Here is a 24,972-nt window from a genome sequence, read left to right as displayed (position 1 = left end):
TACATAACTCAGTATATTAGAAAGTTTAGATACACACCAAGTTGGAAGAAGGTCCTATGGAAGAGTTGAGGAGCCAGTCACTTGCAGCCTCCTCCAGTTCCAGCTACCAGACTCCTAAGATTATGAGGTTTCTCAGAAACAAAGCACTACTACGTGAAACACGGAATAGCACACATAGCAGAACAGTGTTGTTCTTTTACATGTTATTGTTGTTGTTGTTTGCATTCAAGTCAGTTCCTACTTATGATCTTAGGATTTTCTTGACAAGATTTATTTAGAGAAGGTTTGCAATTGTCTGCCTCTCTAGGCTGAAAGTGTGTGACTTGCACAACATTATCTGGTGAGTTTTCATAGCTGTGTAGGGATTTGAATATTGGATTCCCAGAGTCAGAATCCAATACTCAAACCACTATATCGCCCCATCTTTCTTTAATAAACAACTGCCTAGTTTAATAACAAGCTGATACCCTCATTTGTATTTTTTTAAAGGAAAGTGCCAAGATAGCTTCAAGTGATACTTGAATTTCCTTTTCTCAACTTAGCTTAACCATTTGTTGCATAAGTTCTCCATAAATATAATTTATACTCTTTCCCAGCAAAGAGAAACAAAATTATAAGGCTTCTTTCATAAGAAGATCAACCACACTCTTATATCCCCAATACAGACATGGAAATCTTATGAAAGCTAATATTCTTGAATTGAAAAGTAACCAAAGTCAATCCACTCAATTTAGCTGGAACATCAAGGAGACAAACATCATTTTGTTCAGAAAGTATATCTGATAGGAAGCTTTTGTTAAATTATTCAATTACAAGGTATGAACACGGAATTTCACTCCTCTAATAAGATATTACTTGTCTTGAGGAAAAACACAATGTGCTGTCAAAGAACATCAACCTTATTGTCCATCTTTCCAGAATATATTCCATAAGCAGATACAAAATACTTTGCATTTTATTTCAACATATGCATATAAGTTTTTCATCTATTAAAGGGACAAATAATATTCAGTTGTATGTATTTTAATTATGCACTAGATAGGAGTCTTAATAGTTCAGGCGCAGACTATTTTAAAAACCGCACTTCTGCATACAAACCAGCACGACCACTGCGATATGCGGAGGAAGCCCTGATCTCAGTCCCACCCCCGTCTCAAGCACGGTTGGTGGGAATGAGAAAGGGGACCTTCTCTGTGATCGCTCCCACCTCTGGAACTCCCTCCCTAAAGAACTAAAAATGGCACCCTCTCTCCTCTAATTTAAAAAGCGTCTAAAAACCCACCTACGTACCATAGCTTATGGAGAGGAGGAAGAATAATACATCTTTATACATACCCTCATCTGCTTGTTGGACACTTATCTTCGCTTGTTGGAAGTTGACTACCATCTTGGCTTTAATATTTTTAGAGTAATTTTTAAGAGTTTTAAGAGCCTGTCATGTTGTAAATATTTGTGATGTATCATTTCTGTTTATTTAAGTTGTTATTTTCTATTTTTATTGAGTTTGTTTTTACCCATTGGTTTGATTTATTATTTGTTGTTTTGGCATTGAATGTTTAACATTGTGTTTAGTTTGCTGGAAACCGCCCTGAGCCCTTTGGGGAGATAGGGCAGGTTATAAACAAAATATTATTATTATTAATATTATTATTGTTGTTGTTGTTTAATTTCCAATTGCTATTTTTGAATTGCATTCTCACTACAAAACAAAATTATAACTCATGGCATTTTATGGAATCATGCAAAAATTCCATATAGCAAGTGATCTCTAGAAGAAAACTCATACTCACAGAACAATCATAATCAGGCTATTCTGGGAAAAGCCATGACAATGACAGATATAACACTGATCTTGGTGTGCTGTGCAGATGAGGTTTGGGGGTGAAATGAAAGTTTCCTAATGAGAACCATGTTTTATAAAGGAAGATAATGCTTTGGAATGTGATAGTCTTCCACTGGAGGTCATTAAACAGATGCTGAATCCTGTAATCACTTCTCATGTTGGAGATCCAAGTAAGAGATTGCTTACAACATCCTGGCAAAGTTATTCCCATCTGTATAATTATATGATACCAAAATAAAAATGGCTCATAAAGAACATTCAACCTTGACAGAAAACACATATACACATGGAAACTACAAGCCCATTCTAACTTTTTAAAGGAATTTCAAGCTCTAGGTTTCAGAAACTTATTTGGTGAAAGACTCTAATGAAAAATTAGTCTCATATTATGGCGGTGAAAACAAATACTGCCATGAATGCAATTACGACCACGAATGCAAGTAATCTGATCGTGCGGTTACCAAATTATAAAGGTCTTTGGAAATATCCTTTAAATAGCTATGATGTTTCAAATAATATGTTTCTAAGAATGCCTGCCAACTTTTTCACATAGCTTCTGATATTTGATAAGAAAGAGGCTATTTGGCTGTTTCACATTAGACTGAAGTGGGGCAGGTTTCAATGTATACAGGGTTTTAGCTATGGGCTGGGGCCAAAATGCTGGCATTATCAGAATCCGGTTCCCCTAAATTTCCTTCACTTCTTTTCTTTGGATGTCTAAGTTGTATTCCTAAATGCTCAACTCCCATTTTAAATTACTGCAATGCTAGAAACATGGAGTCTCAAAAAATTATTTCAGGGCAGAATTATGATTTTAGGGTGGCAATGCCTTCAGTTTGCAACCCACTTCACTACACCCCTGATAGTAGAGTATGGTGCTTTTATCTGTGTACTTGAACACTGTGAAAGCCATCCACTTCATGGCTATCAGCCTCCTCCCAGTAGACTCAAATCAAGGAAAAGCTTCATGAGAACCACCTCTTAATGTTCCCCTAGCAACAGCAAAAGTATCCCTCTGGACAGCTAAACCAGAAAATCTTAAATGGATGACCCCTCACAGGATCTTCCTCCAGGGGCAAACCAAAAATGGGCAACTTGGAAGTCCCTGAACAGACTCAGAAGCTGATTGGGCAGATCGAAAGACAACCTGGCAAAATGGCACTACCTAGAAGAATCCTCCAACTTGTGTGACTGTGGAGCAGAACAAACAACTCAGCATCTGTATGTTTGCCCACAATGTCCTGCCTGCCTCATGTACAGAGGAAGAATTGTTGAAAGCTACAGACAATGCGGTCGCTGTTGTCTATTTCTTGTAAAAATTATTTAGCCACTTGTGTTCCTTCTATTTTTATCAGTTTTATACTTATTAATGCAATGCTTTTGACTCGAAATAAATCTGTGTACTTGATATACACAACTTCACTTATCCATGCTCCAAAAGTATTCCCTCCTGAAAGAGTTTGTGTCTAGGTTCTCCAGTGCTATTCAATGGTATACTTCCAACTGAAGTATAGTAAAATTACTTGCGTTCACTATCATTTGCAGTTTCAGGTAGCTTCAGGGAGTGAGTGGGATGGTGGTGGTCTTGGAAAGTATCCATGATAGATAGGAGGGTCATACTACATAGCATAATAATGAGATGCATCAGTCCCAGTGTTGAGCCTTTCTAAGCCCTTTCCCTCTCAGCCTTTAAGGGACAGTGGTAGGAGTGACAACAAAGTGGGGAGAGACCACAAAAGTCTGCCTTAATCCAACAAACTCTCCCAAAAGTTTTCCAGGGTAGGGAAAGTTTAACCTAACAAACACAACTTTGCTTTTTGCTGCCTCTTCCACCATGCCACCATACAGTCAATGGGTTCATTATGTAGATCTCTTTGTCGTTCTAAGGCTGAATATATTGAAAAATCAAGCAAGGGAATTTTGTGACTGCAAATATTTCAACCACAGCCTTAACTCAATCAAAAGACATCACAGGAAGGAAATTTTGAACACATTATATTTACAACCTCTGCCTTCCAAAAAAGTATTTCTTTCAAAGGTGGACTGCTGAGTCTTGAACCCAGAGAGAAAAAGAGGTAAGGGTGACTCAAGGCAGAAAAAAAACAAGCTAATCGGAAGGGCCATTGTTGCTTGTTCTAGTATACAACCACAAAGAACGTTTAGAATTTGACAGAAAAAGGAGGCATGTATGAATCCTAACTTCAAACAGTGTGACAGGGCAGACAACAATTTTGTTTACAACAGAAAAAACAGAGTGAGCCCTCAGTTGGCATCTTATGTCAAGTTCACATGTTTATTCAGATGCACATAGGGCTACTGCCAAGAAGTGACATAAGCAGGTTGTTATGTGGCTGAATAAAATTCTGAGGCAAGTACATTGTTGGCATCTGATCAATTGTCCAAAACAACTTTGTAGATTGTTTCACATGAGACATGCCATTTCCCTCTAGCTGTCAATAAGGTTTTGATAGTTAAAACAGAAGCATGTACAGAAGTATGAATACACTTACAGTGTCTTTTAGTATCAGTGCCAATTTTTTACCAAGGGAAAAAAAGATGGTGCTGATAGTAACTGGCTCACACACTTTATTAATTTATTTACTTTTAATTTAGAGCTGAAATCACACTTACCGGGATAATGAACAGGAATTTCTATCTTTGGCCCTATGACGTAATGACCTTCCTCCAGACTGTGAGCAGTAATGGTTGTCCATTGTCGGCAAGAATGAATCAAAAGGTAATCACTGTCTCTGAGACCTTCTATAAGTTCGCCTATAAAAAAATATTTAAAATTTGGTCACAATTAAGGAAATCAATAATTTTACATTCCAAGTACAATTTTGTGACTAAAAGAGTACGCTGTGAACTAGGAAACCCAAGGTTTAAAATTAATATAATTAACAAATGAATAAGGAGGTATAAATAAAGAAAAGTTTTGCTATGCAGTTACAGTAATGGAGCAATATTGAACCCTTACAAGATGATGATAGGGGGGTAAGTGATATTTACAGGAAATGCCTTGAATAAAGTTTCAAGTACTAAATAGATGCTAGACATCATAAAAAAATACTGCTGCTTTTCTATACAGGGCTGTTCTCATACTGTTTCAGTATCTGGTGGTCTTAGATTCAATTTCCCAGAAGGAAAAGATTCAGTGTTACTTTTCAAGCTTCTAAAGAGGTAAGATGAAGCCTGTGTTCTGAATCTATCAGCAGATATGCTACATGCCTAAGTAGCATGAATTCAATTTAGGCAAGGGTTCCTTCTTAGATCTATTCACTCAGGCAGCAGTATGACAGGGGTTAGAGCTGTAAAAATTATTTGCAGGTGATTTAAAATGCAAGTATTTTTTTCACTGGCAGCAAGATCTTGCTAAGCTAGCTTTAGCCGCTATGTGCACTGGCTTACATGATATCAACTGAAATGACACACAAGATTCTTCAGTGTCTGTCTACCACAAACATTTAACCTTTCCCTGGTCAGCTCAAAGCAAAACCACAATGTTGTAATGGCACACCATTTCCAAGAATATTCTAGCAGCCCTTGACTTATTGGGTAAACAAAGCAGGGTACAATGTTTTCTGTAACTGATTCCTACCCCACTCCCCCACGCCCTTCATGTGGAAAATTTTCCACATGGAAACATACGTACATTATTAATCTATTTGGAAAAATACATGATTTCATAAAAATAATAAGCATAGTAACATAAAATGCCCTATAACAAATATGTCTCCTCTTACAGCAGTAGATGTACTAACTGCACCTATTTTAATATACCAGGGAGAAGCAACATCATTTCCACATGCTTCAGATAAGACAGAAATTCTACTACTACTTGCTTTACTTGTTAAATAAAATAATGGAGATAAAGGACATGGATTGATTAACATTTTTATTACAAAAGAACACAGGCAGAGGTGTAAAAAGGACCGACTGGTCATCGTTGGAGGATTACATTAAGATGAACTACCAAATATAAGAAGATGAGAGGGAATATTTAAAGAAGATGAACAGAAGGGAAAGAAAGACTATGTAATTTAAAAAGAGCTAAGAGATTTGAACAGAAGGATGTAGAATAGAAGTCAATTTATTTTTATTCTTTTTTCCTTTTTTCTTTCTCTTTTTTTTTCTTTCCCCCCTTTTTTCTCATGTTCTCCTTTTTTCCTTCATCCCTCCTCCTTCCCTTCTCTAATATTATCCTACCTTTACCTATGTTTTTTACTGTATTGTTTTAAAATTTGCAAAATAAAAATATTTCTTTAAAAAAGAAAAGGAATTCTGCTACTTGCCTGCTACTGCCTGACACCTCTGTTCTTCTGTTGCCGAAGCTCCCTCAGTATTGAACCAGATTATTTGCGCTTGTCTGAGAGGAGTTCAACACAAAGAGTACAAGAACCCCATCACAATTCATAAAAGAAAGCAATACTTCTGCCTGCTTGTTGCTGTCTCTCCTTTGCATGAGCTGCTCCCAAGATCCCTTTTTGAACCATGTCTTCTCAGGTGCTGAATAAGGTTGCATGTTCTTTTCTTACAAGGTGACACAAATTGTCTGCCTAAGGCAACGAGTCTTCTTCTGGCATTAGGGACAACAAAAAAGGTTACTCCTGTGGAGGAGCTGCTTGGGATCAGGGAGATGTCTGCCCTCATTTGCAAGCTAGAAATCTTTTAATCAACTTGCATTACCAGCATTATTTTTTAAAAGATGAGTTATATGTGGAGAGCATGGGAAGGTAAGTTAAACAGGGAGTGGCTATCTGATTCACTGGGACTCACCACCTCTTGTAGGAATGACAGGGGACACAATTATAATGATCCAAACAGGGGGAGGAGGAAATTTGTAAACTTTCCTGCTGGCTTTGGGGGAGTATGCTGTTAACTTCTCAGGTGTCCATGTTGATGCCTCTAATGGAGAAATGAGAACACCTCCTCTGAACCTCACCACACCAGAGAATTGTAAGCCCATGGGGAGGCATGTTCTAGAGCAGTGGTTCCCAACCTTTGGGCCTCCAGGTGTTTTGGACTTCAGCTCCCACAGTTCCTAACAGCTGGTAAACTGACTGGAAGTTCTGGGAGTTGAAGTCCAAAACACCTGAAGGCCCAAAGTTTGGGAACCACTGTTCTAGAGTGTGGATTGGGCTTCCAGCTCCAGGGGTTTCGGGATGAGCTAAATATCTAAATCAATTTATCTGCCTGCAGACTTGGCTATGGGATGAATTTAATTGAGTTACCTTAATGAACGGGATACACTAAGAACAAATAGGGGAATAGAACTATGTTGGTTCTGCTGGTCTTATTGGTGGCTTTTGATACAACAAAAATTGATATCCTTCATATTCTCATATCTGGGATAGGACCATTAAATAGTGGTTCAGGCCCTTTTAGAAGGTTGAATTCAAAACATGATGTTGGGGAATTCTAGCTTGAACCCCCAGCCACTGGCCTCTGCTGTACCACTGCTATGCTGTTACTGATGCCAGTAATGGACTGCATTAAGGTGAACAAAGCGATGCTTAATCCAGGCAAGACAGATTTGCTTCTGACAAATCAAAAGGTAGAGCAGGAAACAAAGACTCACTTTGTGCTGGATGAGTTTACACTTGCTTTGAAATTTCAGGTTTAAACCTTAGGTATACTCCTGCACTCAGACCTGAGGCTAGATGCTGATGCTCCCAGACTATAGGGTTCCTTTTTACAGAAGATGCAGCTGGTCCAGACTCTCCCCCTCCTTTTGGCAGTAAAGAAAGATGTTTTCATTTAGGCAGGCCTTTGGCTAAAAACTTTTTGTGGTAGGAGGGTCTTTAAAAGAAGTACACTATACTTTTATCAACTTTTGATGTTTTAAAGATTTGTTTATAATACGACATTTGTTTATAATACAATTGCTTGCTTAAATTTTTTAAGTTTTTTTTTGCTGTACGTATATTGTATAATTTACAAATCTGAGTAAGACAAAGTAATCATGCAGTAAAAATAACTAAAAACACCACCAAAATATATTTATGGAATTGTACAAACAATTCATCCAGAATTGTTGTCTAGAAGAGCTTTATGGCTTAGGGAGAAATTTACTACGGTCTCCCAGCTCAATAACTACCTTTTTCAAATTCCTGTTTTGTGATGCAAGTAGTGTTCTGTTGTGCAATGTCTACGATTACAATATACCGGTATTCTAATATAATTTGATTCCGTCTCTATATGCTTCCCAACCCTTCCTTTGTGGGAACCAGGTCACTGAACACAGTGTGATGAGCCTGTATAATTGTACCTCTTTTGTACTCTCCCTCCTTGGGTGGCAAACTTGTAAAGTGTGCTTGCCTCAAAGATGCCTATCTGCGTAAACACATGCTTTCAGTACTTGTGGCAATGGGAAATCCAGGCAATGAATGAAGGTTCAGATTGTTACATGACGTCTCTTTCTTTGGGAGCAAAGGAGGGACAATTAAATATTCTGTGAGGTTCACTTAAAACACTCAAAATACTTTCTGTAACCAGAACAGAGTAGTATTTTGCTTTCTGTTTGCCAGTTAGGTACTCTCAGATAGGATTCAAATTTATTCAGTACTACAAACTGCAATACCCTAGAAAAGGCATGGGCAAACTTTGCCCTTGCAGGTATTTTGGACTTCAATTCCCACCATTCCCAACAGTCCGTAGGATGTTATAAATTGTGGGAGTTAAAGTCCAAAACATTTGGAGGGCCAAAGTTTTCCCATGCCTACCCTAGAACCATACCTACTTGGAAGCTAGACCTGATAAAAAGTTCAGACTTGGTATTTGGCAAAGTGAGTGAGATAATGCAGGAAGTACAAGCTTAGAAACAGCAGCAAGATATTCAAGGAAAGAGTTGTGTTCCTAAGCTAGCCTGCTGTATTAGTTGCTTGGAGGACCCAGGGTACATCTTTACTGTAGAAATAATGGAGTTTGACAGTACTTTTATTGCCATGCTCAATGCAAGGATGGTAAAACATCAAATATCTGGGCATCTCCTGGGTAACGTCCTTGCAGACAGCCAATTCTCTCACACCAGAAACAACTTACAGTTTCTCAAGTCGCTCTTGACACACACAAAAATGGCAGTGCTGGTGTCTTGCCAAAGCAGTAATCCCTGGATTCCATAGTGTTGAGACATGGAAGTTAAAGTGGTGTCAAACTCTATTACTACTACAATGTGGATATACCCACAGTCTCATCTGTGTTGAAGAAGTGCATTTTTGTTTAATGTGTTTTTAAAAAAAGATGGAAGAAACTTCAATAAAATTAGTTATAGCTGCAATGGAAAATACTGGATGTTGCTGTTACCTTTTTCTTTAGTCTTTCTTTTCTTCTCTTTTTAAACCCCCCCCCCCCCCATATTTCTCATTTTTTATGTTTTCTTTTTGTGTCATTTTTTATTTAGTATGTAGATTGAATTATTTGCATATTTTTATTCTGTATTATATAATTCTAATAAAACTATTTTTTTTAAACCCAAAGCTAAAGTTAAGTGTGTAAACTCACGGTTTATGATAGCATTGCCTACATTTTCAACTATTAACCCCTTTTTAAAACAAAAATCAAATACAGTTCAATTTGAAGTGATCAAAACCCGTTATTGCAATAGTTCAACCTAATCTGCACACACATTTTGTGTTTTTTAAGAGGAAAAAAGCTTTACCTAAAAGAGAATTTACCAAAATGCATACAATTGTCTCATTTTAAATGGGCACTTCCTATATTCATGTAGTTATTATGAAGAGTTTACGGTTTGCTGTCTTTTTGACATCTTTAAAATAGTTTTTGGACATTAATAGAAATTTTCTAGCCTTCTTTCACCAGACTTCAAATGCTGAACCTTCTAGCTTGGCAGAAAACAAAAGGAAAAGGTGTTCAAAACACTTTGTACAAAGGAGGTCCACTGTCAGAGACTTTGTAAATGGAGGAATAGTTATACTGACGCATTTGTTGATAAGACATAGAAGTAATATTTTACAGCAACTCCTTTTCTCCAAGTTCAAATGCACTCTGTGTTTACTAATGTGGATGGAGAGGAATCAGAACTGAACACTGTTTTCTGGCACTCTTATGATCATATATGTTTTAGTCTGTAATCTTGTCCTTTAAAATCACAAGCATGCCCTCAGTCCAGAATTGGGAAAGGAGGCATTTAACTCCAAAATTAAGGAGATACAGTTTAAATTGCATGAAACATATACTCTTTCAGTAAGCTGCAAGATATTATAAGACCAACCATGGTGATCTAAAATATAAACTCTACCGCTGAACCCTTGCAACAGACTTTAGAGCAGAGCTTTCTGAACTGTATGTCCTGACACATTAGTGTGCCAGATACCATGTGTAGGTGTGCCACACAAATGTAACATGACACCTCTGATTCTATGTAAAATAAGCAATAAATCATATATATTTAAAAATATAAGTGAAAGGCCCCCAAATATTTCATTATTACAATTTATGAATATGTCTGTATCTCTTATAAGGGGTTGATTTGACCTCTGGGTTGCTAGCCAAACTGAATTACTGTGTTGTGAAATGATGGATGTCGAAAAAGAATGTCACCAACATGAAATGTTTGGAAAGCTCTGCTTTGGAGGCTTAAAATAAAGTACAAAAAATCCTTAGTCCAACGAACTTAGACTATTTTTGTGTAAAGAAAGATGTTGCTTTAATAGCTCTGTAAAATTTACTGTTTAAATGATCCTGCTACCTCGTTGCCCCAGTATGGAAGGGATCAAGAGATAATCAATTTCCCAACCTATAGTGATATTATTTTCTGTGCCTATGTGGGAGTGAAATCAGCAGATGTGAAATATATAATCTACCCACTTTCACTCGTTTAATTGTACTCCCACACCATTTGGCATATGATCGTTCAGGCAAGCCAAAAAGAAGGAAGAATGCAATCTGGTTACTTCAAAGGAAGAAACTAATAGCTAATTAGAACTTTGTATATGTGCATGTGCATACTTGTGTGCATATCCGCATTAACATTATTCTTCATCCCATGTATCTACAAACACAATTAAAAGCATCCTGAGAGTAAAATCATGTGTTTTAATTTTTAAATATTGATTTGTAACTTGCACATGCAAAAATACAGACATGTATGTTCTTCCAGTCCCCAAAAACAAGGTAAGCAGGTCCTATCTGGAGTATGCCAAACAATAATTAACAGATGATTACACATCCCCAGTGTAGTTTCTAGCCAAGCATACAGAATTACATACAAATCACTATCTAAAAATGTGGTAACATAGTGTGATTTGTAACTTCAGTAAGCTCAGTGTGACACCATAAAAGATCTGAATGGTGCTATCTTACAGAATTATATTCAGACCCCCAAAAGCCCAGTATGTACCTTATAAAATGCAGAAATTCCCATGTGATTAAAAATTTGTTTAATGAATGAAAGTTCAAAGTAATCACCTTTCTTTCCCAGAATCTACATTTAAGTAGAATGAGAAATCATAGCTCAGGAGACTTCTGGTTATTGAGATTGAATATGTGTCAGTCCATGCAACCTAAGTTCATACATTGTTCCTCCTCAACTGTGGATAGGTTTTATCATATTGTTGAAACAGGATTGCTAACTGTTCTAATGTAAATAAAGAACAAAATTTTGTTTGCACTCCTAGTTGTAAAGAGAGCAAAAAGTCAGCAACCTTGGTTTAGATGCCACCATTAACAAAACATTTCTAATGGTTTGCTATTTATGATAAGCCAAGTCTCTCCAAAATCTTGGCTACTAGTTCTATAGGGCATTCCCAAAGTTGCCATACACAGGGAAAATGGGAAATTGTAGTAAAATGTACATATATTTACAAAATATTCATTACAAAATTTTACAAAATATTCTCTACGTGCTGGTTACCTCTTTCCACACACACACAAAGTCTTATCCCCTATTCATGGTGAACATGTTACAATATATTTATCATATAAAATATAATACGAGTTTGTTAATTTTCACCAATCATGACTTTTGGGACACTTTGTATATGTTCTATGAATGGCTATTCAAACCAATGAAGTTTTAGCAAAAGCAACCAATATAGTGTACAGGTAGTCTCCGAGTTACAAACATCTGACTTACACATGTCTCATAGTTAAAAATAGGACTGAGACAACAGGAAGTGAGTAAAATCTACTACTGGGAAGGAAAATTCACTCCTGAAACAGTTTTCATGGGGAAAAGGGGTCTTCACTGAAGTTTTCTCATCAATCCTTGTTTCCACAACAAGCCAAATTTTTCAAAATTTAATTATATGTGGCTGGGGTTACACTTAAAAATGTATGTGTTCTGGCTTACATACAAATTCAACTTAACAACGAACCTACAAAATCTATCGTGTTCATAATTTGGGGACTGCCTGTAGTTATAACCAGAAGACACTGTCTTAACACTTAACATGAGGGCCCTGATCTCCAACATGGGAACAAAACAAGAAGACCCCCCCCCCCCCCACACACACACACACACACTGAGGTTTCTACAATTTGTACAATAATGTTCCTTTGGAATACTATAAACTTTCCCCTTTGTTTATCTATTTATTCTATTTAAATACACATTCAAAAACATGCATAGCATGCAGAGAAGGGCTGGCTGATTAATTTAACATACAATTCATCAGATGCTTCTGTTTTTAAAAGTTTGTGGAATGAGCAGCATGTTTTTGCACAATGACACAGTTGGAACACAAAAAACACCCTACTCCAGAAAATTTCTTCTGAATTTATGTATTTATATGTCATTCCCAACCCTGGAACCAAGATGGCTTTTTGTTGTTGTGTACCTTCTAGTTGCTTCCAACTTTTGGCATCCCTAAGGCAAATCTATCATAGAGGTTTCTTGGCAAGATTTGTTCAAAGGAAGTTTGCCTTTGCCTTCCTTGAAAGCTGAGAGAGACTATTATGCCCCAAGTTACCCAGCAGGTTTCCACAACTGGGAGGGGATTTTAACCCTAGTCTCCAAAGTCATTTTTTGATGCTCAAATCACTACGCTATGCTAACTCTGAATATGGTTTACCAAAGTTAAAAATTCACATCACTGACAATATTAAAAAATAAAATATAATTGGATTATCAACAGAACTGAATGCAATTTGAAAGCAAATACATTTTTAAAAAACAGGTACAGACAAGACAATGCACTCTACTAAAAGCTCCTTTCCTATGAGGACATCATGGTGGGCACCTGCCTAGCATTTCTAGAAAGGGAGGTCTGGGAGCAGCTGCTGAGAAGACCCTCTCCTGATTTTCTTTCAGATGTACCTGTGAAGGTGGTGTAACTAAAAGAAAGATATCTCTTGAAGATCTCAAAATCTAGCTATGCTTATACAGGAGAATGCAGTCTTTCAGATAACTTGGACCTCTGCTGTATATAACTCTATAGATCATAACCAGAAATTTGAACATTATTCAAAGGCATGTAGAGTGAGCTACGGTAATCTAACTATGGCATGTATTACCATTCCCAAATCAAGCATCTGTAGGAATGGGCCAATGGTTCCACAATTTTAACTGTGCAAATACACCCCTGGCTACTGAAGAAATATGCATTTGGACTTGAATTCAGGAGTATATCCAAGCTGCAGAATGGTTTAAGCACATGTTTTTAATCTCTATGTGCTGGTCAGTCTTTCAGTTTAAAAAAATACTCCTCCTGTCTTGTCTGGATTAAATTTCATTTTGTTGCCTTCATCCAGTCCATTAGTAATTACAGGCACCAAATTAGGCTCAAAATAGCTTCCTTGGAATGAGGCAGAAAGTATTGAGGTGTTATCAGCATATAATTTGTGAGAACCATTGTCAAAAAGGATATGAAATACCTTATTATCATGCAGACACAGACAAAAATTATGCAGTTTTTAATTTGTGCATGGAAGATTGTGTCAAATAAATATTTGTATTCCTGGCTTATCATACTAGAAAGAAAGGGACCTTTTTCTGTGAAGCAAAAGTTACTACCAGCTGAAATTAGTTCAGAAATTGGAGAAAATTGCAGCTCCACTTTGGAAGAGTGGAATGTTGAATTATTTTGGATTTAAAAGATGTCTGGCATTCAAAAATTAAATTTCTATTACACCTTTTAAAAATACACACCCAACTTCATCCTGTATCTTTATAGGGACTGATGTACATTTTGGTTTATGTGTTTATATCTCTCTCCTATACTTTGTCATGAGTAAAAGGTTGTGAGGAATGCAGGTTGCACAGGGTGAAACCATCAGAGGTGGTGACATCAAAATGACTATTTACGTACTTGTAGGGAGATGCATTCAGAAAAAGGTTGGTCTTTATGGGAGACAGGGGAGAGGTAAAAGGATAAAGTGCCAGCAGAGAGAACCAGGAAAATAGTGGGATCTTTGAGATGCCTTATCCCCTCCCCACTTTGGTCACCTTCCTCTCCCGTTCTGTTACTGCTCGTCCTTGTCTGCCATAAATCCAAATAAAATTATTTGATGTTTATTGTTTGGTGGAATCATCTGACTTCCTAATTTCATTTCTAGCCCATTTATCTTGGTCTATATTAAGCATTTTGTATCCCTGATGTTCCCACATAGCTGACCATGTGGCCTACAACCCTTTCCCTGGCCTGCCTTTATTTCCTTTATGCCTCGGGCAGAGAGCATTTCTTAAAATTTCTTGCCTATACTCCATTCCCTCTCACCGTTTCACATTATTTAACCTCATGCCATCTGATCAATGGTGTGTGTGTGTGTGTGTGTGTGTGTGTGTGATACCATGAGTTACTGCATAGGTGACACCAACTTTCTTGATGCCACTGCTCCTATATACCCAAATCTTCAAATCTGAAGTCTTTCCAAGAGTATGGATGGATGCACCTATTTTCCAAACAAGGGAAACAAAACAGTCATTCAGACCATATCCTTAGTGAGATGATGTTTTACTGCAGTACATTACATATGTGAAGAAAAGACGTCATCTGTTATGGATAGACTCAAATTATGCTTTGGCGGAGTAACTGACATAAACACAAAACAGTGAATTAATCTACCAACAGACTGCCACAGTGTATTGGGGATGAGGGAGGAGGCAGCTGGGCAGGATTAAGACTTGGATTCAGAAAGCCCATATGTCAAGGTCTACAACAGAGTGAGGTGTCCAAAGGAAGTGTAACTGCACATAAAGAATTGCTACATTTTCAAAGGTAGCCCACAATGCTATTCAACTAATCTTTCCCAATGCATAGAAGGAAATTCAAGTCTTTTTATTAGTGAATGTATTTTTAATTAAAAAATGAAGTAGTAACCACAGAAAAACTGTGCAGAAGTCTATTTTAAGGACTGACTATGAGGTGACCATAAGACTGGGTCACATATGGGATGGAGTGGTTGTGGTATTATGGAGAGGAAACAGAAAGAAAGCAGGAGAAGGGAGGCATATACATGCCATCCAATGGGAGAGCTGGTGGGTGGTAAGACTGAAATAAATCAAAAAAGGTTATTGGTTTATAAGGATATGCAGATATATGCATATCTATATACATGTTAGAATTTTTTTAAAAAAACTTTAAGCTGCTGTGATGATGTGACACAATACAATCAAATACAGTGAACATGTGACCATAATAGAAACTCCCTTTTGTACTAAGTTGATTTCAAGGTGATGGAACTGTGTGGCTTTCAAGACTAATTTGAGTTGGGATTACAATGGGTGAGTGTGACTTTAATGGGGCCAAAGTAGAGTTGGATAATGTGCACTGGAGCTTGGATATAGCTTTTATGTAGATTCAGTCACATATGACCTTAATCATTTCATCATAAGGAATAAACTTACATTTCATCATAAGGAATAAACTTACATTTCATCATAAGGAATACCTTACTTACAAAGGTATCCATATCAGTGTTTCATTCATATGCTACAGTATGCTAATTTTGAAAAGCTTATTTTGTAAAAAGTCTTATAATACGTACACTTTGATAAGTATACATATTCTTTATATAGTGTTTACATTCATGAGATATTATAAATGCATTTCTCATCCAATGGTTCCTGTAAACTTTTACATAGTGGAAAATAAAGTGCCGAATTCACTGTAATGGCCAATTTAGGATGGGCATTCATAAACAGGGGCCTAACCATTATCAAACACATACTGGAACATTCAGGTTTTGAGGTCCCTCCATTTAATAATATAATATAACCTCCATATCTACAGGGAATATGTTCCAAGGCTCCTCATAGATACCTGAAACCACAGATAACAGCGACCCCTATATTCTGATGATACTTGAGCATATTATAAAATGGCACCAGAGGACTCAAGAGGACCAGTTCTTTCAGGGAGGAATATTTTTTTTGAGTGTGCGTAAGTGAAATAGTGAATATGTGGATAAGGGGATTGTACTGTACAGTAGAGTATCACATATCCAACATTTGCTTATCCAACGTTCTGGATTATCCAATGCAGTCTGCCTTTTAGTAGTCAATGTTTCTGTAGTCAATGTTTTCAATACATTGCGATGTTTTGGTGCTAAATTCGTAAATACAGTAATTACTACATAGCGTTACCACGTATTGAACTGGTTTTTGTCAAATTTGTTGTAAAACATGATGTTTTGATGCTTAACTTGTAAAATCATAATGTAATTTGATGTTTAATAGGCTTTTCCTTAATCCCTCCTCATTATCCAACATATTAGCTTATCCAACGTTCTGCTGGCCCGTTTATGTTGGATAATTGAGACTCTACTGTATTTATATTCTTTAGAATGATGCTAGAAAAAAAGTATGAAAGTATTCCCCTAAACCTCAAATGCTCAAATTTATAGCTACTAAGCTTTACTAGAGGCATCTTTGTTTCTGAGAATTGCTGTCTTTCTGTTGTGCATGGCTTATAATTTGCTTTTCTGATTTTGGTTCATGTATCCTGCCCTAATTGTTCTGGAATTTAGATGAATTGTGTTTGCTTTGTTTTGATGGTTTTATTGTTCTTGTACATGAGTATACTAGAAAACAGGATAAAAATAATGGGCCAATTGTTTGTCTCAACTAGAATTAGAGCTACTGAATGAATAGAACTTAAATCAACATTTTCTAAGTCCTACTGACACAAAGAGTGAATCTAGTTGGGATTAATAATAGGACATAGCCTAATTATATAATTGATGTTAGATTTCAGCTTCTGTTATTGCCAACCTGAGATGTTCTTTGTTCCTTTTAACCATGTCTAAAATCAAGTTCTATCAAGCTGGGCTTTCCTGACAAAGAGGCCACTTATCAATATTCAGAAATTGAATAATTCACATGCTTTAGTGTATGAGCCATGATCTAGTAAGAAACAAAATATTACAATCAAATGAGGCTATAGGAAATGCATATTCCTTTTCTAAAAAATACTACATTGAGAAGCATAACTAAAATTCTACAAAATTCTAAAAAGTCATCCAGAATGAAAGCATTTAGAATGGCTAATAAAAAGTATTTCTCAGATATTCTGCCTTTCCTCATTCACTCATTCACCCTCTCTCATTTATTTATGGAAAGAAAAAAATGTACTGAAGTAGCTCTGGGAAAACATGGGAGGATGACATATGAAGAGACTGTCAACTAGACTTCCCTGTAAATATCCATGAAGGAGCAAGGCAAGTGAACAGCAACTTGCCTAAAATCATTTACAGACTATATTCATGGAGTTTGTTGCTGCTTATTAGGCTAAATTAGGGCATTTTCTTTTTGAAAATGTTACTCCAATATTACTCATTCAGACTATAATCCCCGAAATCTCTATCCCACATGTCCACTTAACTAAAAACGTTCACTTCAATGGCAATTGTACTGCAAAACTGAAAGAATCATTGTATTATGGCTATACAGTAGCACATCACCATTTATATTCAGTTTATTAGATGTCACAAGAGACTTTTTAATCTAAACATTCATTTCAGTTTATAATCCTGATGCCTACTGTGCTTCAGATGCAAACACAAGAAGAAGCCTTTAACAGCTGGAGTACATGCAGAAATGAAAACAGCGTGACATCCGTCCTGGCTACCTAAGGGCCAATCAATGTTAATTTTCCAACCAGCTCACAGCCAACACAGCACTGTCATAGATTTCGTGTTTTATCTCTGATGCATGCCTACTATAGCCATCTCTTCTGAGTAGTGGGGGGCATACTTCAAAGCTGCTTTGCTTTTTCAGTTAGTTGAAAACCAAAAAGGAATTTTCTCCCCAGTTTCCCATAATTTTTGATCTTAGGTCTACAAAAAATGAATGTAGTAATACTGGGAGATAATTGTGATGAAGTACAATATTTGCTAACATCTTTTACAGTGACTACAAAACAATTCAATACTGAGCACGCATACACATGCATTATTCCTTTTACTACACATGTAAGACGTGTGATCACACCATCTCCATGTGACATATATCATCATCATCATCATGTTTATTTGTAAGACTTTTTCCTCCAAAGACAGAACATCAGACAAAGACAATAAAGCATAACTTTCCAAATATGCAGGGTACACCAAAACTATGGACAGGCAGTCCCCGAGTTACAAGCATCTGACTCTCAATACAACTCATACTTAAGAATGTGGGTGAGACAACAAGAAATGAGAAAATACAAACCCCTAGGAAGGGAAATTCACTCCTGAAAGAGTTATCATGAGGGAAAGGTGTCTCCACTGAAGCTTCATCACCAATCCTTGTTTCCACAACAAGCCACATTTTCAACCTCCCCCTCACACGTACAACATCCCACCAGTGACCTCAGGTACAGCTCAGCAGTATAATTCGAAGAATCAAAAAGGAGGGTTTTCAGTCCCTAATGAAAATAGGTGAAATCCTCTTTCAGGCAGAATTTCAAAGGAAGACCATTCCACAATGTGGACCCAGATTTTGAAAGGCTCTCGGCCTTCATGAAGCTGTGTGTTTCAGTAGGACAATAATCCTTTTTCAGTGGATCTTAAATTCCTAGATAGAATATACCAAAGTAGCTGAACTGCCATGTGCTTGAGGAATTGGAGGCACAGAGCCCTAAATACAAACACTCAAAAGTTAAAATGGGTCCTGGCCTGAACTTTTAGCCGGTGAAGAACTCTGTGGAGGCAAGAAAATGTGAATATTTTGGAGATAAAAATCAATCCAGATGGTATTATTCTGAATTAAAATTACAGAAGAAAAAGACAAACCTGCCATGAGGCTATTGGAATATTATAAATATTACTTAATCAAAGCTGGGACAAGCAGATTGGTCCTTTCAAAGGCCAAGAACCTACAGATGTTTAAAAGATTCCTTTACTGTCATCTCAATAAAAGGAGTGCTGAAGCAAATAGTTATCCAGCAGAATTTGTGGATTCCTGACAACTTAAATAGGAACCACTATCCAACCTTGCAAACACAGTGGACAAATGAAAGAAGGGCCATTAGACAGTCAGGCTAAAACACCAAGATCTCATTTTCGCTCATAGTCAGCTTTTCCATACACATATACACCATGAGCCCCCAGTACATGAGTCCCCACTGGCGCAGTGGATTAAACAGCTGAGCTGCTGAACTTGCTGACCGAAAGACCAGCAGTTCGAATCCGGGGAGCGGGGTGAGCTCCTGCTGTTAGTCCCAGCTTCTATCAACCTAGTAGTTCGAAAAAATGCAAATGAGTAGATCAATAGGTACCATTCCGGTGGGAAGGAAATGGTGCTCCATGCAGTCATGCCGGCCATGTGACCTTGGAGGTGTCTGCAGACAATACGGCTCTTTGGCTTAGAAATGGCGACAAGCACTAACCCCCAGAATTGGGCACGACTAGATTTAATGTCAGGAGAAAACCTTTACCTATACACCAAAAAGGCTCAACAAGCAGTCAATCAAGGACATCCAACAAGGAGGCATCAATTGACTTAAGGCTCTGGAAGATCTGTGTGTCATTTGCATATATCTCACATTGAAAACCCAATTCTGAAATTTAAAAATCCAAGAGGGTCATTATAAAATGGAAGAAAAGAGTAAAGAGCCCGAAATTGATACTTGTGGTACCCCTACATTATAAGAAAGGCTTTGAAGTAGATCCCTGAAATGAATCAGGGGAGGAACAGTCAAACAAGCAAAAACTTAAAACAAAGCCTTCCCCATTATTCCCAATGATGCCAATTGTATTAGTAAAATGAAAATCTGATTATCCAAAGTATGAAAGCAGCAGAAAGATCCAACAGGTTCGGCTCAGATGTTTGTCAATCGGTCTTAGCCACTAGAACAGTGGTTCTCAACCTGTGGGTCCCCAGGTGTTTTGGCCTACAACTTCCAGAAATCCCAGCCAGTTTACCAGCTGTTAGGATTTCTGGGAGTTGAAGACCAAAACAGCTGGGGACCCATGGGTTGAGAACCACTGCATTAGAATATAATTTGCCACATGAGCCAGGACAGTTTCAGTGGAGTGACCTATATGAACTATGACTGAAATGTTTTGAAGAGATTATGTGCAGTCAGATAAAACATTAATTGGGAATGGGGAGCTGTCAATATTTTGGAAATAAGAGAAGAGGCACAGGAGGATGATTAACACAAAGGGAAAGCTTCAGATAAAGCAGGCCAAAATACCTCTTAAAAGGAACAATACAGTAATGGGTTATATAAGGCAAAGGGACTGGATAAAGAAAGGAAGGGGTCAACAGGGTAGGAAATGGGAGAAGAAGACAATAAAATCTGACCCATGATTGACATTATCCCTTATCAAAAAAACATTAGGCTTCTTTACAGTCATCCAAGCCACAATAGATTATATTTGGCCCTATTCTCTCCTTTATTGACTAGACAAATAATGAGAACAAAACATTGAGACCTCCATAAGTCTCGGGTGGGTTCTGGAGTGGGGGGAGCTGCAATTATCTTTGAAGAAGTCTCTATTATTATTCAGTCAATAGTTACATAACTGTGGTTGCTGCTTGTGTGGCAAGATGCTCTACATTCCTAATCAAAGTGCTATCAGTTCTCTCTAACCTTCTACAGGACTAATCTTTCGTAGAACTGTTTATCTTCAGACAGCTTTTCCCTCCAGGAAAGAAGTAGCTAGCCATCCCTATAATAGGCTCTCTTTCTTGGTAATAATGTTAGCTTTGCAATGTCATGTTGTGCTGGCAACTCCAAGATTTATTGACCTTTGGAACTAAATAAGTGCTGGAACAAACAAGCAAGAGATGCATTTTGCACCAAAGTGTTCGATTCTGGAAGGAAAGTGATTTCTTCAGAAAGGGCTAATTTTCATAATTGTGGTTCCTATACCTTCAGTATAAAAGTGTGAGTTTAGCAAATGCAATTTGTCACAGGGAGAAAAATCTGTACCTACCAGGATATATTTCCATACCTTTTATAATTATAAACTTATTTACACATGCACAACCATTGAAAAGCACAGGAGCCCAAAACTGAAATGTTGGTTGTTTCTGGAATGCGAGATCAGCATGAAAACCCCATGGTTAAACAGAATGGAATGATTCCTTTGAGCTTCTTTTCCAGTTAAGGAAGGACTGACCCCCTTTGCTGCTGGTTACTTTTCTCAAAGGGCACATTTGTTGCTTTGAAAGAAATTGGTTGACTAAATAGTAGAGACAAGCTCAATTTTTCTGGCTGAAATGGAATGTCACTTTTTTGACTCTTCTAACCGCAAATCCATGGTATCACTAATAAGCAATGGGAACTTACTATTCAACAATGCCACTCTGGACAGAGATGTACAAGTATGGGTTTTAATCAGAACACAAGCTTATTTTCGGATGCTTAACATTTGGTTGAGCAATGGGAAACATTTCTAATGCAATTAATTATGCAACGCAGGGGGAAAAATGCCCTCCATTTATTTTGCTGAACTAATTTGGAGAGCCTGACAGAGAGGTCATTTGATTTGGCAGGACCCCAGGAAAAAGAAAAAGGAGGGTAGGGGAGAATTTGACAATATGATTGAACAGTATTTTTTTTTCCTTTCTTTGCACCATAGGGTGAAATGACCTCTTGAACAAGAGTTCAAAGAAGATTCAGAGGCAGATGACAACCAGCATAAAAATTACACTCCCCTTTCAAGCCACTGTTCAAGTCTCTTAAGTTGTTTTTTCACTGCTGAGTAATTGTATGTTCTTTCTAAAAATATGAAACAGCTACTGTTTACAGTAGTTAAGATGAGAAACATTTTCATTATCTTGGGAAAGTATGTTCCATTGGCAATACAGTGTTATACATTTTATGTCATTTACTACATTTCTGTGAATCATACTGTCTGGAAAATTCTTGGAACTGCAACCCACAAAAGTAACTTTTTTAAAGCTATGATTCTGGGTCCTACTTTGTCATAGCAAAGCTCTTTCCTCCTCTTGAGCTCTCTCCAGTGCACCTGGAATGTGAAAGTGCTCCAAGATAAGTTCTTGAATGGAAAAACAGGTCCATGAATGGAGCATGAATTTAGACCTGACATTTTGCACTGTTCCTATCACCTCATCACACTAGATCATAGATCCACTTTAAATCCAGTTGCTGCCTCCTGCGGAATTCTGGGGTTTGTAGTTTAGTGAGGCCCAGGACGTGTCTGGCTGAGCATTTTAAAGGCCCCTCCCTAAGTCCTCCAGTGCAGTGGTTCCCAACCTTTGACCAGGGACCACTTTGACCAGGGACCACTCTCCAACATTAGTACCAAAAGGGTTACGAACCAGTTTTTGGACAACTTTAGATCTGGTTTGGTTATTTGGGGTGCTGATTCAGAAAATTGCATTGGATAGACCAGATCAGCTCTAGTTTCTGATATAGAACATATACTATCCAGTAGTCACCATCTGCTCACCTACAAAAAAAATATTTAATAATCTAGAGCTGATTTTCCCTGCATGCCTCACGGACTTTATTTTAGGTCTCATGGCCCACAGGTTGGGTATCACTGCTCTAGTCTGATGAGGTCCCTAGTGTATGTCAACTTCCTGCACCTCTATTTTGTATCTGGTCATCTTGCTAATCCTCTTTGCCACCCAACTTGTTGTTGGATGACAACTCTTATCAACTTTAGTTAACAGAGCCAGTGGTAAAGGATGCTAGGAATTGCAGAACAACAACATCTGGAGGGCCTTATGATGCCCACTAAGCCAACACGTATTTTGTACAAAAATCATGCACTGTGTGAAATACTTTATCTTATCCAGCCTTCCCCTCTCTGGCTTCTTCTAAATGTGTTGAGACTACAGCCCGCATCATCTCCAAGCATCATGGCCACTGATCACAATTATGGTCTAACAGATATGGAGGATGTCAGGTTGGGAAAGGCTGTTCTTTTCTGTTGTAAATCTATGACCAATTCTGCTGGCGAATGCCAATGGGAAGAAGATGAATGTGATGGATAAACCTTTAGCTATCTATATTTTTTAAACTAAAAAGGTCTATCTCACCCTCATTTTGTATAGAAAATGCTCATTTTGGTTGCTAGTTTTGCCACATTTTCCATTTCCAGAGTATTCTATTTTGAAATGGAAGTGAACCAGAGATAAAACAGTTTCAAAAACCCCTTTTATGTTAGGACCATGTTCTTGATTTATGCTCATTGGATGGGCACAAGGAAGTCAAATACCTATGTGCTAGCAAAAGATAGGGAATGGAGTACTAGCACTGTACTATTCCAACAATACAAAGCAAAACTAAGGGGAGCAAAGACATGGCAGATGAAATGTAGAAGACAGCGGCAATACTGTGATTATTTGGAAAATTGCTTGTTCATGGTATACAATTATATACTTCTAGGAGATGTGGGGCAAACACTCAAAAAAAAGGCAAAGACCTGAAGACAAACAAGAAAAAACAAAGACAAAATTAGGAAATAGTACAGTTCTTTCCCCCCATTGTCCTTCACATCTCTTATCCAAAAGACACTCAGATCATCTATCCTTTCTCTCCCTGGCAACTACAGTGTCTGTTAATATTTCATCCATCTCTGTAGCCCAATGCAGAATCTCACCCAGGTATATAAAGCATATGTCTTCTGTGGTGTGTATTCATTCCCGTGATAAATGAAAACCACACTTACCCCTTCATATGTTTCTAATTCACTTGTGCATAAATGAAATAAAAATATTGAAATGAATGAAAATCTTTGTGTTTCTCACAGAAGGAGTTCCTGAATCGAATGGAACATACAACATTGCTTAGCAGATTGGTATATAAAGGGAATATTCCATGGGAAGAGCAAACATTGGTGCTTTGAAAGTGGCATAATGATGACTGACAACATGACATTTTAAAAAGTGTTAAACTAATTAGCAGAGAACAACAATGACTATTAGTCCAGCATTTGAAACAGCTTACATTAGTTTGAGTTTATTTATGCTACACTATTTCAAGTATCAAACTACCTTCAACTGTCCAGACTCTACCCCCCCCCCCCAAGAAACCTTAAAATTGAAAATTTGATGAAATCCTTGAAGTCTCTGCTAGACAGCTATACTGAATTATCTTGACCTGCCATTCTGAAAGTAGTTAGATGTAATCCTTAATTCTGCTTCTGGGTTATTCTAGGAATGTAGATCAGAGAAATACACTCTAACAATTTGTTTTAAAAGAAACTCACTAGACTATAAATTCCAGAATTCCCCTGGATGGGGTCTTATGGTTAAAGAGCCTATCAAACTGCTATAACTTTGCATATTCTAGGACAGTATTATTGCAATTGTCTTCTTATAGATTCTGGATGACCACTAGATGAATCTGTTTGAGGTTTAATGCAGAACTATTCTTATAATTTGGCATATGATCTGAGGCAATGGAAAACTTATCAGATAGTATACTTCTGTTGCCCAGTCTATGTGAAGTTTGGAAAGCCTGAAGATTCATCTTACAAATACACATTCTGCACTGTTTTGTGTCATTTGAGTAGAAAAATACAAAGTTATAAGCATCAGAAGACATGTGTGATTTTCTCTGCAAATGAGCACAGAAATAAAAAAAAATGGGATAGCAAATGGAAACACCATACACTGAAAATGACCTGTCTCGTACCGAAAGTGTGTCTTCAATACAAAGAACCTGTGGTAAATTTGCAATTTGCAGTAAAGTGGTCTAAATGTTCCGGCATTATGCCAATGGCTCAGATGGCATGATCAAAGAGCGCACTGCCAGCTTTCTTCT

The 24,972-nt window shown here is 37.4% G+C and overlaps 1 protein-coding gene across 2 annotated transcripts in view; it reads right to left on the bottom strand.

The window, feature by feature from the left end:
* garem1 (GRB2 associated regulator of MAPK1 subtype 1) overlaps positions 1 to 24,972 on the bottom strand; it is a 114,761-nt gene that overhangs the window by 76,153 nt on the left and 13,636 nt on the right. The window contains exon 2 of one of the 2 annotated variants that reach the window (XM_062980413.1): positions 4,475 to 4,615. In XM_062980413.1, coding sequence (XP_062836483.1) covers positions 4,475 to 4,615 — 141 coding nt within the window. Of the gene's footprint in view, positions 1 to 4,474; positions 4,616 to 24,972 lie in introns of those variants that run through there. The other variant, XM_062980414.1, reaches the window with a different exon arrangement.

The sequence above is a fragment of the Anolis carolinensis genome, chromosome 4 (genome assembly GCF_035594765.1).
Source record: "Anolis carolinensis isolate JA03-04 chromosome 4, rAnoCar3.1.pri, whole genome shotgun sequence".
Classification (NCBI taxonomy): Eukaryota; Metazoa; Chordata; class Lepidosauria; order Squamata; family Dactyloidae; genus Anolis; species Anolis carolinensis.
This window is presented reverse-complemented; position numbering and strand designations above follow the sequence as displayed.